We start from the raw sequence: 19,780 nt of genomic DNA on the forward strand, positions 1-19,780 counted from the left end.
AGAACACGAGACACAGTGATCCTTTGTGTTTATTCAAACATTAAACGATAACCAACAGAGAAGGAAGAGATAGCAGCCACGTGTGACATAGCAGCTATAGAGTCAGACGTTAGAGTGTGTGTGTGTGTGTGTGTGTGTGTGTGTGTGTGTGTGTGTGTGTGTGTGTGTGTGTGTGTGTGTGTGTGTGTGTGTGTGTGTGTGTGTGTGTGTGTGTGTGTGTGTGTGTGTGTGTGTGTGTGTGTGTGTGTGTGTGTGTGTGTGTGTGTGTGTGTGTGTGTGTGTGTGTGTGTCCTCCATCTATATCGATCCAGATTTGAATAATGTTCAGGAGGAAAACATGCACTCTCATCAAAAAACAAACCGTATAACATCTCATATACTTCTCCACTGTACAAAGTCTTTTTTTGTGCCAACATATTGTTTATACAAAAGTATTTTTTTTTTTTTTTTTTTTAATATAACACTGCGTACAAATGTATGATTCTCCATCTACCATAGTTGCACTTTCTTATGTACAGAGTGTTGGCTTGTTATTTGGTGAGTTAACTGTAACATGTGACCCATTCAATAGCAGAGATTCTTCCTGTAGATGTTCAGGTCAAGCTGGAAAAAAACCATTCTTCTTTTCTCTTTTTCAAACCATCCAATGTTCGATAAAAACATCTCCTTTGTGATTGTACTTTAAGCTGAAGAGTTGAATGTAGATAAGAGACGCAAAGATCCTCCATTTGGCGCTGCACTCTGCTACAAATCCTGAGAAAAAAAACATTCACCTTCTTTTCTTCTGTTTTTTTTTTTTTTTTTTTTGTTCTTTTTATTTCTAAAAAAGTTGGACAAATCTTAAAAACCGTACAAACACTCACAGCAACAAGAGAGACCAAATGCAGGCAAACGATACGACAGTCGTGACGGCTGAACGGTGACCATCGCTGTCTGCGGCCACAAGAGGGCGGCACCGCGATGACAAATCAAAAAACAGGAAAGGACAGCTGCATTTTTTGGGGGCAGGCACAATGATGCTACTGATCTCAGATTAATTTAAAATCTGTCGGGGTCTGAAATCACTGGTTTGCTTCCAATATTTAAATCTGATACACTGAAGGTTTTTCGAGTTGACGCCAAAAAGAAGAGAAACATGTTGCTTAATTAAACAAAAAACAAATAGCTTATGAATTCTATGCACGTGATATATCTGCTAAAATAGAAAAATAGATGATTTGAAAGTAAAATTTAAACATAGAAAAATATATTTATAATAAAATGATATATATGCACATGATCAGTGGTCATGTGACCCATGCTTTAAGTTGGTTAGTACAGAAAAACAGTTGTTTAGGCTTCCAGAATTTAAAACAACAAGCGTAAGATGTTACAGGCAAGAAGAGGTTTTATGTGTCATCCTGTTGGCTCTGACGAATGTGGACGTAGGACGCTGTGACGATGAAGGTCATCCCGATGTCAAACAGGCGGGTGGAGTGTAGAGGATGAGAGGTCACCACACGGAGCATTTTTCCGCAGGGTTCATCGGGGAGCTCTTCGGACAGTGGAACACACGGGCAAACTCATCAAACTGGGAAACGCTGCCGATCACCCTGCAGGAGGAAACACGGGGACGTCCAGAATCAATGTGGAGATCATGAAACATTTCAGGAAGTTCAGGTGAAGAGTTTCAGCCATGACTTGTAGTCCTTTTTGCAGTTAGATGTTTTGTCTAGATATCTCAGAAAACCAAATTATTCTACAGATTTTTTGAGTAGGTAGCATTTTTATTTAAATTTATTTGAGGACATATACAGACATATTTTTGATTGTTAAATATTGATCTTTGTTTTCCTTTCATGCATAATGGTAGTCTTCTTTTTCACTCTGAAGTTAGATAAATGTTGAACTTTAGAAATGTTCGAGAACCAGTTTAATCTACATCAGAAAAGTCAATTGTTTGCATAAAACTTTTTCATATTTTAAAACAACACCATATCTTTTATCAAGTTTTATTGGGTTTTATCATAGTAATCAGTTGAAATCGTTCTTAAAATATAAAAGCAATGCCCATCAATGAATCACACTGATGACTTTCTCTGTGTTTTTGTGAGTAAACTGTACCTGTAGTGCTCCGGAGCATGTTTGTCAGTCAGTAGCTGAAGATAGATGGACTGAGATCTTCTCTTCATACACCAGTTCTGAAAAAATACAACAATAACACGACAGTGACCCGACGTGGAGACAGTTGATCCAAGTAACGAGGTACATTTACTCAATTTTGAGGTACTTGGATGTTCACATTTTCTGATACTTCTACTCCACTGCATCTCAGAGGGAAATATTGTACTTTTTATTGTATTACGTTTGTTTTAAGAGCTTTAGTTAGGCCTAATAGTTACTTTTCTGGTAAGATTTTACATGAAACTGATTTGATAAGCTTATTAAATTTGTTGTTTTGAGATCAAACCAGTTGTTCACAAACTATTTTGGCAACCACTTACAAAATAAAATAGGAGCCACTTGTTCTCTAAACCTCCAGTGTAACATTAAACGCCTCGTATGATAACTTATGTAAAAGTTACTCCTCATTTTTTGTTCGCGTCCAGCAACACAAGTCAATCTCTACTCGTTACATACAGAAGGTCTTTTCAAAATAAACTTTCGTCTTCCCAGGAAACTACCTAATTAGTAAACTGCATAATGATCGATTCATTAGCATTGTTTTAATGTTATATCGAAAACAAATACATATCATTGTATATGAATGCATGCACATATACTGTACATGATTTTCACATCACATCCCTGTAGCAAGATCTTTAAAGATGAAAAAAAGTGTTTTCTGCTGTTACATTAAGCCATGAATTTCAATGAAACCATTGAATTCCAATGATAGTGGTAATAGCTACAAAGAGCCGGGGTGGTCTTGTGCTTAGAGCCGCTGCACTCATCAACGCTGGTTAATGCATCCATCAGCTAATGCTGGGATGATACATAACTCCTACCTGCTCTCTGTGAGCAGAGGCTCCGGATGAGAGCGGCGGCTAAAATGATTTAACATGTAAATGTAATGAGAGACGATAGCGTGAAAACCTCTGGGAGGCTTCTGTACCTGAGCAAAGGCAATGAAGACCAGCTGCTCGTGTGTGTATTTGAGGCCCGGCAGCGGCCTCTCAGGTCCATGTTCCCTCACCCACTTCTGATACGCCTGGTCATTAAGAGAGAGAGGAGGGAGTGGATGAAGAAAGACAAGAGACAGATATTAAATTAGGATCCTTCACCAGTAGAATATTCTCTGGAAGTTAAACCAACATCTGAAACGGAATGGGACACTCCAATTTTCCACTTGTAGAAATCCCAGCCGATCTAACTGATTGACCAACACAGTCTCACGCCAGTTTGGGAAATAGTTAAGAAATGCGATCTATTGGTTTCATGTACAAATGAGACAAATTGTCTGTTTTTTTGGTGTCACTCAACACAACTTTTTTATTTGGGAAGACATTACCTTAAAAACAAAGGTTAGTTTAAAGCAACAAAACCACTTAGTTGGGTTTAGGAAAAACGTCATGGTTGGACTTAAATAACTATGTTCAGTTACAATTTTATAAAATAAAACCAACAGTTTAGGCAACAAAACACCAACTGTTAGGTTTAGGCAACAAAACCAACAGTTAGGTTTAGGCAACAAAACCAACAGTTAGGTTTAGGCAACAAAACCAACAGTTAGGTTTAGACAACAAAACCAACAGTTGGGTTTAGGCAACAAAACCAACAGTAAGGTTTAGGCAACAAAACCAACAGTTAGGTTTAGGCAACAAAACCAACAGTTAGGTTTAGGCAACAAAACCAACAGTTAGGTTTAGGCAACAAAACCCCGAACAACAATCACTGCCATTAAAGCTCAACGTGGTGTTGAACACAGGTCTTCTGGTTGAAAGTCCTATTTGTTTTTTTGGGATATTATCAAGTATGTCTTTTGCTCTGACTAATGCTTAGTCACCTGGATGCATTTAATTCCCTGTGCACCAAGAATAAGGATCCTAATTTACTTTCCATTGGCATTATTTTGTCCTGAGTGACAAGAAAAAAACAGATAATTTGTGTCCATGTTCAGGAAACCAATAGATTGCATTAAGTGACTTTTTAGCCAACTGTTGTGATAAAGGGCTGTATTGACATGACTAACAGGCATTATGACACTATAATTACATTTTGATATAAAGATTTATTTAGAAGCATCCACTCATTCTTTTGCACTTTCTTTGCTTCATTAAAAAATCAATATAGACCTCTGACATACTCAATATGGAATTGAATGCAGAATCCTAAATCCTCTGCGGTCCAGGCACATACACAGAAAACAAGAGATTTATCCTTTCCTTCCTATTGAAGTGCAGGGGTTTATGAAGAATAAAGACACAGATGCTCAGATGCTACTGATAGAGTTTGTGAAACCATGCAGCTACAGTATTTGTACATTGATGGTATCCAATATTACTTACGTAGTACGACAGTTTGAGCCCTCCCATGTCTGCTATGTTCTCCCCCAGCGTCAGACGACCGTTCACCTAGACACACAGAAAGAAACGGAAACGCTGTAAGGTCGTAACATTTCTGCTAATACATTTCTCTGTGAGCATGAACAAGTACTTTAAGGATGTACTTTAATCCATTGATGATTGGTGATTTTAAGACCAACATCAGTCACATTCACTGCTTCCAATCTTTATGCTAAGCTAAGCTAGTCGCCTCCTGGTTTTAGCTACATATTTCCATCCGAAAGAGGTATCAATCTTCTCGTCTAACTCTCAGAAAGAAAGTGAAATTTAAAAAAAAATGTCAAGCTATTACTTCTGATTTGACCATTTAAATAAAAATCAAAAATCATATATTTAGTTTTTTTTACAAGGGTGGCACTCAAGCTTTGTTTAAAATGGGAATGGTCAAATTTGAAGCAGAGACATTCAGGCCTAGGTTAATGATCATATTTTTTCAAACTCCACTTTACAGTTTGTAATGCAGGCTCTTTGTTACACATCATGAAGCACAATCCGAGTTAACCCCGATGACATCACTATGACGTCATCAAGGCTGCCACTAAATATATGTTGTTGAATGTTTTTACAAGCAGAGTAGTACTCCAAAGTAAATCAGTCTTTGAAAATAAAGGAAGAAGAAGAACATGCCTGTAATCATGCTCATCTATTTGTAATCTGCACAAAATAATGCAAAAGTCTTCCACAGATAAAAATTAAACCTAATATCAGTCCAAAATATCAGCTGACCAATCCATGTAATGATTGTGCATGTGTGTGGGGGTACATGTGCGTGCAGACCAACCCTCTGGTTGTAAACGGTGAAGTTGTCGTAGAGCTTGACGATGCATTCGGCCTTCTTCTGGAACTTTCTGTAGGACTCTTCCGTCCACCACTGTTTGAGGTTGCCATGGCGGTCGTACTGGCCCCCTAGGGACATGAACCATTGCATCACTAAGATGAAGGGCAAAAGGGCAAGGGGGGGGGGCAGTGTTAGCACGGAGACAACACAACCTGCAACTTTCCTTCACAGTCCAAAATGCTGCCCAGCACGTCATCTTTTAAGTTTTTTTGTTGCTGCAAGAGTCAAACCATCAGGAGGCAACACGTTGTTGGGGTGACCTTGGCTGATGTGTCCAGTTCAAGAGCCAACTTTATCCAGCCAACTAAATTTGTAAAATAAGCTGGTGGTTCCAAAACCTACCAGTAACATTTACAATTATCCCAGCATTTGGTAGGTGTTGGATAGAAATACTAAAAGTCTTCTGATGCATTTGAAAGGGCAGCACTTTTGACAGGAAATGAAAGTCAGAGATTGTGGCTCAAAATAATGTTTAATAGGGCAGATCCTACAAATTACTCAAATCATCAGGGGACCCTTGCTCTTTCTGTGAAATAGATTAGTTCAATGCAAAAGCAGGAGTACTTCAAATGGTGAAAACATGGGAGTATGACGTTGTTATGATGGATTTTAGGTGAAGAGGTTTTAAGTTCTTACCCCAGTCATCATATCCATGTGTTAGCTCGTGGCCAATGATCGCTCCTATTCCTCCGTAGTTCAGAGACCTGGCAGCAGGAAGGAGAAATATGGACCATTACACAAAACTAAAACTTTCTAGGTATCTACAGTAAAGGTGCATAGAAAAGTCTGGAATTGGCCATAGCTAGGGGATGAAATCTTGCAAGAAAAGTTTAATTCATAATCAAGTGATGGCACTCAGGAATTTAGGTTCTACAACCATACTTGGTCTGGTATTACCACTATATTAATAAGCTAATGTTAGCAAACTTTAGATTTTGCTTTGTAACTGAGTTTGCTGACTGTGTGACTCCCTTCTACTTGTGCTACTGTTATAATATAAATACGTTTTTACAATTACTTTGCAACTGCCACGGTGGCCACTGTTCAGCAAAAGTTAATTAGTTTTGTTGTACAGAAACAGTTATTTGCTTTCTTTAATTTCAAATACAATTTATTTGTATAGCCCAATATCACAAATCACACGTTTGCATCAGAGAGCTTCACACTCTGTTCAATATAAGATGTCATCCGTTCTTGGACACAAGCATCGGAAGAGGAAAAACTCTCCCAAAAGGACCCTTAACTGGGAAAAAGTGATAAGTTTGATGCCACTCTCATATCTGTTGAATATGAAGATCCAAATTTACCATAAAACATTGAAAACGGGGGGAAAAACTAGCCTTGCTCTTGGTTTTTGTATAAAGTAAACAACTAATATATAAAAAGTTATTTACTGAGCTTTAAAGACGCCAGTAGGAGGATTATGTTACCATTGGATAGAGCCAGGCTAGCATGTTTCCCCGTCCTTTATGCTAAGCTAAGGTAAACTAAGCATCTCCTGATGGTATAGATTAGGGATTTTGGGAGAGAAATCAAAGAATGGAAGTGCCAGACTTAAGCACATGTGTACTAAGCTTTAGATGTCGTCATTTATAATGAAAACTGGAGATATTTGCATTTGTTCTAATGTATAAATATCTAGTTTCAAATTACTTGCTTGACGGATGCCCAAAGTCGGTCTGTGCATATCCACTCACTTTAGATAAAGCACTATACCGTTTGATTGATTTCAGTTGTCTCATTTTTAGGCAGCTCTGTGGCTTTCCTCCCTTGATTTGTCCCGTTGTCCTCATTGCTAATTCTGCTCAGCCGAGCCAGTTAAAATGCAAGTTGCACTTGGGATCTAATTTCGGATTCTTGTGGCTCAGATTGGTATTGAATAAAAAAAAGGAGCTCAATGCCACAGTTTTTTTTTCTGCTCACACTGATTAGAGAACATCTGTTTTACATGTGAGCATTGGGATCTTTCGGCTGCAGTGTGAGCATACATCTTAATTTCCCAAGTTGTTGGAAAAAAAAGGCAACACCCTGTTACACGTCCCACACAATGCTTCCAAAAAGCAGTGGGTCACTCCACCTCTCCTTGACCCTGGGCTGAAGGTGGAGTGCTGTCTTTGCGTCACATGCAGATATGGAGAAGGATGAAAGGGCAGACTCGGGGCTATTCACATGGCTACATCTGAAAATGACTTTCTGACAGCTAGTCGATACGCTGCCTCACACCGGGCCTGGCTCCCCTGCTAAACTAACTGGCTGATTGAAGCTTCATTATACTCGTGGTGGAGGGGTGTATGTGTGTGTGTGTGTGTGTGTGTGTGTGTGTGTGTGTGTGTGTGTGTGTGTGTGTGTGTGTGTGTGTGTGTGTGTGTGTGTGTGTGTGTGTGTGTGTGTGTGTGTGTGTGTGTGTGTGTGTGGAGGTTAGGGCTACCGCAGTAATAACTTCAAGGGGACAGGTACACATACAGTCATGTTTTCATGACTTTTGGGGACATCACATTGACTTACCTTCATTTCCTGGAGACTTATCCTAACCATAACCACTACCAGCCTTATCTTAACCCTTAACCTAACCTGAACCTTATCTTAACCTTAAATCGACTCTTAACCCTGAAATGTAATGATTTACTTCCAGAAAGTCCCCATTTGTACCCTAAAAAACGGCGGTCCCCACAATGTCCCTTTAATCAGAATTATGTCCCCACAATAATGGTCAAACATGCCCACATACACTTTACTACATGATTCATTCATATTGATTAACATGCATGGCAGCAGGTAGCACAGGTAGTGGTGGTGATTGCCTCTAATGAAGACATAGAAGTGTAAGCTAATGTTGGGTGTATAAACTGCTAATTGAAGAATGTGCGTGTGTGTGTGTGTGTGTGTGTGTGTGTGTGTGTGTGTGTGTGTGTGTGTGTGTGTGTGTGTGTGTGTGTGTGTGTGTGTGTGTGTGTGTGTGTGTGTGCCTGTGCGTGGTGACTCGGGGGGGAGTTATGAATGGTATGAATGCAGGAGGTGCAGCTTTTTGGACTGTTGTGTGTACTGGCTTAGAATAATACTCAATACTGGCAGCAGTAGGTTTGCTCCTCAGTGAGTAGCTTTGGTTAACAAAAGGGTATGTGTAAAAGAAAAATGGTGGTTGTTCACCTGCTCATTCCTCAGTGCATTTGTTTCTATCTGGCCCTTTTCTAAACCACACCAAACATTTTTTTTGGATTGATTTTATACCTTCCAGGCAGCAGTCTGGTTTGATTTCATGCCAGTATTGTATGAAAATCCGCTTGCAGAAAGTTGGAACTTACTTGTGACAGGTGATCCATCACTGAAAACAGTTAGTTTTCTTTATTTTGAAGGTAAATCATATATATATTTTCAGTTGTGAATGGTAACCGTTAAAAAAACCTGTGGTAACACTTTATTGTTGGAGTGTTCCACGTCCATGTTAGCACATTATCTGTTCCATTTTTATTTTTCATGGAATAACCATGGAAATCTTTTTTCAAAACAACAGCAAACCCATGGTAATAATATAACTAGTATAACTGTATTGATTAACATAGAAAGTTAATCAATACATTTATGGTATGACCTTTGGTATGGTCTTGATAGAGGGCCGGGAGTCATATAAATGATACCGTTGTAAATTATTAATTATAAGTATAGCAAATAATTATTAATGGAGTAAAACATGCATGGAACTTTGAAGCAAAGATTAGAGAAAGTAAGAAATACAGTGATTGTTTTTCAGCTGGAGTTTTGCCAAGTATCGAAATTATGTATTTAGTCGTTGATGAAATTCAAGTAATCATGAGAATGATTTGCTTCCATATAAGGTGTGGTTTTTGGTATTGTTACCAACACTAGTATTAAAATATTTCAGCTCTGGTGGGCTCCTTAAGAAGTTTATATTTCAGTTCTTAATGTCATCGTGATTTAAATGTTAATTCAAAAGCTTTTCTACCGTGAACAAAGTAAAACTGTGGGGAAAATACAATGTCCATGTTTGGCATAATAATGATATTTTCATATTTAAAGAAACCATGCATCACAAAATGCTGCATTGCCAACCAGCAGCTGTATTTGTACAAATATTACCAGCCATGAAATACCCCCATATCTGTCAGACCTTGATTAAAATAAGCTTTTTTTCTGAATGTACTTCTGAATAGGAAACAATTTGTATTCTGATTAAAGTTTCGTCCAATAACGCCGTGACTCTAATTCACAAATTTCTCATCACAAAGAGCTCGCTGAGATAAATAGAAGGGATGGATTCAGACAGGGAGGCTATCTACTTTCAAGCGGCATCAAATTACCCGATGGACTCAAATTTAGGAGGCGACCTCTCAATGACACCTGTTCCATTAGCGGCACCTTGTTCAGTAATTGAGCTCTTGGTGGGTAGTTAAATTGGTTTGTTGGGGACTTCGGGGAGGCAGAGTTTTTGCCAGAGTAACGCAGCCCGTTAATGACCTTTGTTGTTGTGTCCGTGTTGATATTGTTGCCTCCCTATAGGACCGAATACTTACTGTGGGAACTCAGGGTTGTAGAGAGTCGGCTGAAGGATACCGGCAGGAAATACTAGAAAAAAGAGATAAAGAAACAACATGAGAGAGGTGTTCCAGATACAACTCGTATGAATATCACACACTCTGGTTTCAGAATAAGTAGGTAGAGTTTTTTTTGTATTTTTTATCAAAGTCAGCACATTGATACAGTCTCCTTTGGATGGAAAACGACAGTTAGGAGGAAATGGAAATCACTGATGCCTTAAAGCCGCGATAGTGCAGCTGCTAGAGAGGACAATGACAGAAAGTCTCTCTATTTGCCCAAATGTCTTTTAGCACACAGCAAAAATACAAATCAGTCTCCTCCACAGCAGCAACTACTTTCTTTATGCAGAGAAAACCGCATTCACCAACAACTTCTTAGCCTCTTCCTTTAAGCTTTAAATGATCATATGTTGAGTTCCTTAAAGTTCATTTGATAAAATAAGAATATGCGTCTCATATCAAAAGATAAAAAGATTGTAGTGCTGAAGAATTAGTTAATGGACTTATAATTTAGTATTTGATTTGATTGAATTGATTGGTTCCAGCCATGCGGCAACAATGCTTAAGTGTCTTAAAGCTGCATTCTCTCTACTGTCCACCAGGTGGCAACTCCTCTGGTTGTATAGAAGTCTATGAGAAAATGACTCTACTTCTCTCTTGATTTATTCCCTCAGTAAACATTGTAAACATGAGTTTATGGTCTCAATCTCTAGTTTCAAGTCTTCTTCAATACAGCATGATGTTCATTTAGTAAATGATGCTCCATTTAGAGTCAAATAGACCAAAAAGCAGTTTATGGGACAAAGCTTCAGGGCGGATTTTCTTACCCTATCGACATAATAATTTGGTGAATATTCTTGTCATGGATTGGAGAAAAAATCTCAGACAAATAATAAATATCTAAAATGTTAACGTGTGCATCTATGGCTGAATTACCATTGTTCCCTCTCCCTCCTTGTTTCGCAGTATGAATGCCATTTTGGGGTTTTTTCTTAACAGTTACGATTTAAATCGGGAGCTTAGTTCGGCCGGTTAACGATAGTTTATAAAATGTCCTAATCGTTTGACTTCTAGATCTCTGGGATTTGTATTTAGTGCTAATAAGCAAAGGTTAGCATGTTAGCATTGTAATTTAGCTCAAAGCACTACAGCCTCAAGTAGCTTCTAGCAAGATTCTAGCTTCTAGCTAGACTCTTTGTTCGTGTTTTCATAACCAGGTCAAATAATCTAAAAATATAGTTACAAATTAATTCATAGTAATTTCAATAATTATGATTGCAGTCGCACTTCAGTCAGTCTGACTGTGAGCATGTAGGTAATCATTTTTTTCAGTAAATGACTGAAAAAAAAATCCACCATGTTAGAAAGCTACTTTTAATTAAATCTCCTTCCTTGTCTCTTTATCTTCAAACCTGAACATGATTCTAGAAATGAAATAAAGCGAGCCAAAGAGATGGAGGTAAAACTCAAGTGGCCAACATTAATTTAATTTCAATAAAAAAGGGAAAGTGTGAAGGTGAATATAGAGATGAGAACTCAAGTGGCTGGTTTTAAGTGAGTGGTATAATGTGTGTGGGTTAAAAAAAATAAATAGAAAAACGAAATGACCCAGGGGGCTTTGCTGACTGTGTTTTTCCTCCGACTCCTCCTGTCCTCTAGCATCAGCTTGCGAGCACGCCATTGATTTTTCTGCGAGAGATTTAATCCAGCTGGCAGGCCGATCACGGGAGAAGACGAGGGGGAAGGAAAGGGAGGAAGGGGAGGGGAAGGGGGTGACAAGGCCAGAGCCAGATTTGTTCAAAACCTCGGGGTGGTCTTGCTGCTTGTTTTTCCCTCCGGGGGGGAATTAAGCATGTGAGGTGCAGATCAGAGGGGAAAGTGAGCGATGAGACGGAATATGATATGAGGAGGTGGACGCTTCTTTTTTTCTGCCTCTAAGCGGCCGACATGTTTGACTTGTTAAAAAAAAAAAAGGCGTCAACATGGTGTAATTGCGTGTAACTAATGCACGGTCCGTGTCGTGGTGCAGAATGGCAATGTGATGGAGGGGATTGTGTGTATGTGCAATGAAGAGAGAGTCACGCACTCACCCATTTGGTTCTTGTTAGGGAGGTAGTAGGCATTAAGGGCTTGAGGGGGGAGAAGCCACCTGAGGGAGAAGAGTATCAAACAAACAGGGTTTTAAAAGATGGGATCCCTCACACACAAACACACAAACACACAAACACACAAACACACAAACACAAATCACCAATTTACTCGAAAAACCCCCAACTCCTGAACAGAATCCCAAACACTTCTCTGGCCCAATCCCAATCTCCACACTTAAGGACTCAAAGACTTTGAGGCGCATTTTGAGCACTTTATGAATACTTTCCATAAGCCTGCATTTTGGCAGACTTTGCCCAAGGGAATTACCCACAATTCATAGCAATGCGATGTTAAACACAAGGATACCAGTGGAGGCTGGAGAATTAAAATGCAAGCAGAGATTGGAGAAAAAAACCTCTCTTTATGCTCCTTTACTCTCCTCCCCCGCCATGCGTACCTTAGTCTTCATTCAAATTATTTAAATCAGGGAGTAAAATGTATAAAATAAATACCCACAATCGAACATAACATGTTATGAAGTTGTCATGGTAACTAGATACGCCGCAGCAAAAATGCTGTCCTATTCGTATTTACACGATTTCAAACCGTTGCAGTTTCTCACTCTCAAATCATCTAACCGGTGACGTCAGTTAAGTTCCCAAGGGGTTCAGGGTTCAAGGCTTAGTTTATACTCGCTTGGTCGTGCACCTCCGAATTATTGTAACTTGGCGTGCACGATCACGTGATAGAAGCATTATTTACATGTCTAGGGATTACATAAAGAAGGCAAATTTGTTTTTAAATGCTTTAGAAACAGGAGGTCTTAAAAATCTACATTTGAGTAAGTATTTTAAGGTGAAAGCAAAAAGTTTACAGGAAATTCAACCTTTGTTTCTTAATTATGCATTTAATACTTGACTTGTTTCTTTAAAGATCTTGAATAAAGACAATAAAGTAGTCTATGAGTATGAATTATGAATTTACAAATAATTACAATCCCTCTTTGTAATTGATGAGGTTGGTTTATGGCTTTTTGTCCGTTACACCTGCAGTCTTTGTGCATATTTATGAGTTAGACTCGTTGTCTTTTTGATTCTTCACAGTTCATTTTGTTTGTATGCCCTCTGGTGTTTCGTGGAAGTATAAACGCCTCTGTTCATGCACCGTCTGCAGAAGCTCGGGCTACAGCGCCAAGCGAGAGCACAAACAAAGCTTCAGGCTTAGAGAGAGACATTTGGATCGGGCCTTTCTCTTTAAACCCTCCTGGTGAGAAATATTCACCGTGTGTGGTCCCACGGCCAAAGTTCCTCCTCGCATACGAAAAACGCGGACAGTTCCTTTATGGTAATCCACTCAAAGCCGGACCAATCGATCGGCTGCAAAAAAATCCCCCCAAATGACTCACTCAGAGTGTGAGATGCCCTTGTTCTAGGAGTGAAAGACTGATGGCTCTGCAGCGACTGTGGAGAGACAAAACACCGTGGACAAAGAGGAGTGGTTTTCTTTCTTTATTTCCCGGTGACCACACAGAGCGAGTGATGAAAGGTGTGATTTAACTCTTCAGGGCGTCCAAAGTGGGTTAATGACACAGTTGGTTTGAGCACCTTAGAATACTAATGTGACTGTGATGTGTTGTCATAGCATAGACGAACTCTATCAAGGGGTTCAGCTTTTTCTTTTATAATATATATATATATTTTTAAATGTCCCACAGCACTTTTCATGCAGTCTGGCTGCCGTAGATAAGTAAATCAAATGGATTTTCTCCAGCTGTGCATGTGGATTTCGGTATCTGTTGGTTTAATTTAGAGGCGCATCAACAAATATGTCAAAAAAAAAGGGACTCACAGGGACACATGTTGGTCGTGTCAAACATATTAAGAGAGACAACCGCGGCGTCCGATGTGAGCCTCAGCTGCACGAGCTCAGGATGGATTTCAGACATATTAAACTCCTTTAATTGCTTTGCGCAGCGTGTCTGAAAATGGAGATTAACTGGAGATGATGACACTCACGCCGTCTTGTCCACTTCTTCCCGGATCTTCTTGACGGACTGCTTGATGTTGAAGTTGATGCTGTTGAGGATGTTCTTGAAGTACGTCTTCTCGTCCACATCGAACTGCAAAAAAAACAAACATATATATGAAGTTATTGTGAGTGTCGTTACTGTTTGCTATGTTTCATATGAGGAGTTTGACACATCGCCCCCTGCTGGTCAGTAGAGAGAATGCAATATGCCCAAGGACCTCTCATAGTTGCAGGGATTCACATTTTTTGAAAAACGAACATATTTTATTTACTGTTGACCTGTCACTACTCTTAAGTGATCAACATCTGCTTTAATTTGGACTCTGTTTTTCCACTACAGATTAGGAATTGTCTCTCTCTTGATTTGCACTTCAATAAGACATTTGCATGTATTTATAACTATCCAACGTATCCTCGTACAATGGTTCGTATGACGCTGTGTCCATTTCCGCTTGTAACACATACTTCTGTCTTCAAAGGAAACAACTTGTTAGGGTTTAGGCAACAAAACTACTTGGTTAGGTTTAGGAAAAGATCTTCAGATACTTAGTTAGGTTTGAAGCAACAAAACTACTTAGTTAAGTTTAGTAAAAGATTAAAATAAATACGGAAGTGGCGTTACCTAAGTACGGAAGTTATTTGACAAATAAGTCAACGCTTATTTCTTGTTTCACACAGCGCATTCATTTCGTAGGTATAGCTATGAACGCTGTATTAGAAAAGCCTGAATTATCACTTAGCCATAGACTAATTAGCTAATTAGCTGTTAGCAGCCCTGAGTCCTGTGGTATGTCTGGCTAACAGGGCTAACTGCTAACGGGGCTAAACTCACAGCAGGACAGACGGTTTCTGTTCAGAGGAAGCGTTAAATAGTCAACATGAAGCGTGACACAGTAAATTGCAAATGCACAAGCTGGTGCAAAAGGTTGCATAGATTAAAACTAGAGCAAACTTTTTAAAACAAACGTGTGTGATATGCTTACAGTGCTTTCACTCATTTAATCAAACATTACAGCATTGGTTGTTGCAGACACACAGATCTGCCCTCTTTTGGCACACTTTTGAACAACATTTAAGCAACATTTTAATGTTTAAGCTGATCATGGAGCTAATTCTATAAACTTGAAACTAAATGCATTGTAGCTAAACTACTGATATTTTAACCTGATATGTAAAACAGCATAAAGGAAAACTCTAAGCACCTCAGTGCATTGAATTACAGTCCTACAGTAGGAAATGCACTTTCACTTTCCTCTGCTGATGTGAATCACCTTTCCTGCTTAGAGGGTCACCTTCATGATGCACTCGATCACTTTACAGGTTTTTAAAATGACATTACACTTTTCATCTTCCCCACCCACATTTAAACTCACTCCACTTGTCCCAAGATGCTCGGCACACATATATCTGTTTACACCCGTTATGCCTCCACTATATTTTGACAGCTGAACTGCTGAGGTTTTACATTCACCTCCTGCTTGCATCAACATATACTTAAAGTACATTATTTATTCGAGGCGGTCTCAGCTGTGTGTCTCGGGGTTCATTTACCCCTGAGCATGGTGTTATTTTCTTTGCTCCATCTAAATACAATCACCCAGGTTGCATGTTAATGTCTGATGGAAAAGCACTCTAGCGACAGAGAGAGAGAGAAAGGGATGCTGGGAAATGGAATTTGCTACCAGACAAAGAGTGAAACAGGAAGCTCATGACTCACCCCGTATTCTTGATCTATGAGCTCAGGTTTGAGCATGAAGTCGGGGTATCCTGTCATCACCATCATGTGCTTCAGCTGGAAGAGAAGAAGAAGAAGAAGAGAGTGATGGAGGAAGAGGAGGAGAAACAACTGGCTCAACTTCAACCCACATCCACTTGTGGTAGCTATAACACACACACATACACACTCACATCAACTAATCAAGCAAACTCAATGTAATAGGATTACAGGGAAGCTCTTTATATTGAGCATGGCCCTCTAAAAGGATTATAACTTCAGATTGTAAAAGTATTAGAGGGGATATCTTGCAGTGCAGACCCCTAAATCGGCACCACAGAGCGATCCGGATTAGGCGATCCCCACTTCTCAATGTCAAGCCCTTGATGTATTCTATCACACACTTCCATCTAACCAAGCAATCAATCAAACCCCTCGGAAAGAAAAGGAATTGCAAAAAGAAGGAAATAATTAAATCCCCTTTTTTCAAATACTAATCGGCTCCGACTGGTGAGCGGTGTTTTGTGGTGCAGAAGCAGAGTGAGGTTCTGAACCTTTGCCCTGGCAGCCTCCTTGGTGGATTCGTCCATCCAGTCCAGGTCCTTCAGCCGGAGGTCCAGGGAGTGCTTTATGTCCTCGACCAGCTCCTGTACCTGGAGGGATTTAATGTAGAGGAAGTTTTAAAGGCACGAAAAAACACATGCTAGATTTTATAAATAATCCCAGCAAAGTGTTGCAAACTCTTCCGATGAATGCAGCGGTAGCTCCAAAAGTTGCTATGGTTAGCGACAAAGTTGCTATGATGGCAACACTGATAGTCCCTCCATTCAGGCCTCCCTCCAAAGACACTATCCCAAAATGATCGTTATGAAAGTAATCAACCAACATGGCTATTGTTAGGACTCACAGCTTTTAAGATAGCAGCCTGTGGAAGACGAGCAATGAGTGAACGGGCAGAATAAGTGCAGTTAGCCCGTCCAATCATTACATTCAGGCCGAATGAACTAGTTGGGCGAGCTTATTTAACACCCACAGTTACTGGATTTTTTGTTGGAGCTTCTGATTAATTGATTGCTGTCATGTAAAAAGAACTCCAAATGTACAAATATAAAAAAGTTTTTGCATTAAAAGGCATGGTTGGAAATCTTCAAAAACCTGTGTTCTTTATTATAACAGTAACATAACATTTTCTCTTTACTCCCCTTTTAAAAATGTAACAGCAAATTTCTACCATTTCAACTGACTTTGACTTTTATCTAAGTTATTTAGAGTTTACTTGAGTAAAACTTCTTTAAGACTATCAGTATTTTTTACATAATATTCTCGTCTTCATCCCTGTTATTTATTCATATATTTAAGAGAAATACAAAGGAACTTGTTGGAATTCCCCAAAACTAAAAAGTTAAAAGCTGTAATTAAAGTGGTCAAGCATACTTCAGCACATAATGCTTGTGTGTTGCTCGTGTTACTAACAGACAATTTGGATTGAATAGTGGATTTTCTTCCACCTTTGTGAACCCACTACTGCCATCAGTTCTGTGTAATGTGGAGTCCCATGTCCAATATGTAATTGCCACTGACCCTGTTTGCAGCTGAAAACGCACAACAAACCGCAAGTCGAAACGTTCAACCATCACAGAAATTTCGATTTCATTTCAGAAAACAGCATGGGACACGCTTCTATTTTCCAGCTGCCGGCACCAACGCAAGTCAAAGTGACTGAAATGGGACGCTGTGGCTGCAAACCGAGTCTCTGATGAGATTCGGTTTGCAGTTTTAAGAGCAAAATACAAGTTAAAATGTGAGTTAGCTGCAAAGCCACTGGGAAACTTTAATTACTGGGAATGTCTTTCTTCCAAATTCTTGACTGCTATCAAAGAGGATTTTCTTTTTTGCTTTTGCATCCTTGTTTTTGTTGGTCACAAGAGGAGAACTATGAACCCCGGAGCAAAGCCCAGCATCTCGAGGAAGTATATTTATATTAGGGATGTCCTGATTTTATTCTCATCTGACTCTTCCAACATAAATTCTTATCCCTGGCGATAGTGCTGAAGATACACAGCATGCCCCCCCTACACTGCAAGAAAAAAAGAAAGAAACAATATCAGAAAAAAGTGACGAGTTCCTGTAGTGGAAATTGTGGAAAAGTTATAAAATTCACAAGATCATAGAGATGTTTCAGATGATTGTAAAATATTGTTTAATGTCTTCAGTATAAGTAAAGTCATGAAAATTCAATGCAACGCCAAAGTTTTCGTGGCTAAGTCAAAGCCCGAAAACGGTTTACAACATTTAAATACGTACAGTATGTTTGAGTAAATATGGCCTTTTTGTTGCATCCCTTTTTGAAGTTTTTCTAAACTACACTATATATATATATATATATATATATATATATATATATATATTTAAGTGCAAAACATACTTTATCTTGCATCTTCCAACATAAGAACTTCCTTCTAGCGATAGCTTCAAGAAACTTTTAAAGAATTATTCCTTCGCTTTTCTCAAACTACCGCAAACAACGTCTGCCTCTCCTAAAAAGACACCGGGACATTTTTGGAGCGATTCCAGGTTAACATGAAAGTTTGTCTTTTTCCCCTGCTCTCGTCTCTCCAGTCTGTCAGCATCGGCTCTCCAGACTCATTAATTCCTGTTCATGCTGAGGTTAGCAGCATCAGTGAGCCGGTCAGAGCTAAAACTCACATGGCCACTGGCTGCAGGTCCAGGTACCTCTGGTGTCGATAATGAGGTCTCCGACATGTGTGGACATGCCAAGGTAGACGGAGTGAGAACGGAGAGCACCAAAAGATGCAGTAACGCAGCATGATACTTTCTATCCAGCCCACATTCTACATTACAGACAACACGGATGGTTTGAATGATGCTTAGATGGTGGATTCACTTCGTTTGGCTGAAACCTGCTGTACTGTAGGCTTGATATTGTAAAAAAAAAAAAAATCCTTCTCTATGCTTTAATTAGAATCAGAAAGGCTCCAGTAGCTTCAAGCATTATTGAAATGTACACTTTAGTATCTTATTAGAATCTTAAATTGAACATTAGGAGCTCGGGAAACTTAAATATCAATTATATAGAAAAGTAATTAGCGCCCATGAACGTCTCCGGTTGTGTCAGACCTGCTTCATGCTTTATAAGTCCTGAGGTTTCGGTGGTGGTTTAAACGATGGCGAAAGAAGAAGAAAGGCAGCTCAATGCAGGATAAAGAGCGCAGGGTGGACCGTGAGAGTATGAGAAGAGGAAGGTGAAAGAGAGATGATGGAAAGCTTAAAAGAGAGAGCGAGGGGTTACAGAGGTTAGAAATGCTATCGGGAACCGTATCCCCATGTCGTCGGGTGGATATGAGGCTGAGATAAGAAGACATATGGGGGAGGATTAAGGTGAAAGAGAAGGAGACCAAAGGGCAGAGGAGTAACTGACCAAGACGAAAGAGCAGAATAGAAAGGTTAAAAAAAAGTGTGAGAGGTAGAAACTAGAGATGATTCTGATTGGTAAGGATTGTATTTCACAGATACAGAGTGCAGGAATCAATCGAAATCATTCAGTCATGTCAAAATGAGGAATGATGAACTAGAGAAGAAAGACTTAAACATTTTCAGAAACAAAAGTCATGAGTTCTAGGAGAGTTCTGGAAATAGTTGAAAATATATATATATATTTTTTTAGATGTTGTTAAATGTTCAGTGAGAAGTAAAGTCATGACAATTCAATTCAACGCCAAAGTTTTTGTGCCAAAGTCGAAATCCACACAAAAACAGAGCACCAATATTTAAATACGTACAATATGTATTTGTGTTTGTGTCACTATTGCCTTTTTGTTACATCCCTTCTTGAAGTTTCCCTTCACATTCAGGGTTAAGGTTACTTCAGTATACTCGAGTAAAACTCTACCACTTCTACTGCACTAAAATACTTGGTCAGTTTAAGAAAAAGATTGTAAAATACTTAGTTAGGTTAAGTAAAATACTTAGTTAGAAAAAAACACTATTGTAA

The 19,780-nt window shown here is 39.2% G+C and overlaps 1 protein-coding gene across 2 annotated transcripts in view; it reads right to left on the reverse strand.

The window, feature by feature from the left end:
- Positions 1-816: 816 nt before the first annotated feature.
- The window catches only part of LOC129091463 (endothelin-converting enzyme-like 1), a 48,760-nt gene continuing 29,796 nt past the window's right edge, over positions 817-19,780 (reverse strand). Inside the window, exons 8-18 of one of the 2 annotated variants that reach the window (XM_054599105.1) lie at positions 16,323-16,421; positions 15,772-15,846; positions 14,042-14,145; positions 12,026-12,084; positions 9,912-9,963; positions 6,019-6,086; positions 5,326-5,450; positions 4,488-4,553; positions 3,095-3,190; positions 2,104-2,180; positions 817-1,592 (exon numbers count right to left, since the gene is read on the reverse strand). In XM_054599105.1, the coding sequence (XP_054455080.1) occupies positions 1,493-1,592; positions 2,104-2,180; positions 3,095-3,190; positions 4,488-4,553; positions 5,326-5,450; positions 6,019-6,086; positions 9,912-9,963; positions 12,026-12,084; positions 14,042-14,145; positions 15,772-15,846; positions 16,323-16,421 (921 nt within the window). In that variant the 3' untranslated portion in view covers positions 817-1,492. Of the gene's footprint in view, positions 1,593-2,103; positions 2,181-3,094; positions 3,191-4,487; positions 4,554-5,325; positions 5,475-6,018; positions 6,087-9,911; positions 9,964-12,025; positions 12,085-14,041; positions 14,146-15,771; positions 15,847-16,322; positions 16,422-19,780 lie in introns of both variants that reach the window. The other variant, XM_054599096.1, reaches the window with a different exon arrangement.

Source organism: Anoplopoma fimbria, chromosome 1 (assembly GCF_027596085.1).
Source record: "Anoplopoma fimbria isolate UVic2021 breed Golden Eagle Sablefish chromosome 1, Afim_UVic_2022, whole genome shotgun sequence".
Lineage (NCBI taxonomy): Eukaryota > Metazoa > Chordata > Actinopteri > Perciformes > Anoplopomatidae > Anoplopoma > Anoplopoma fimbria.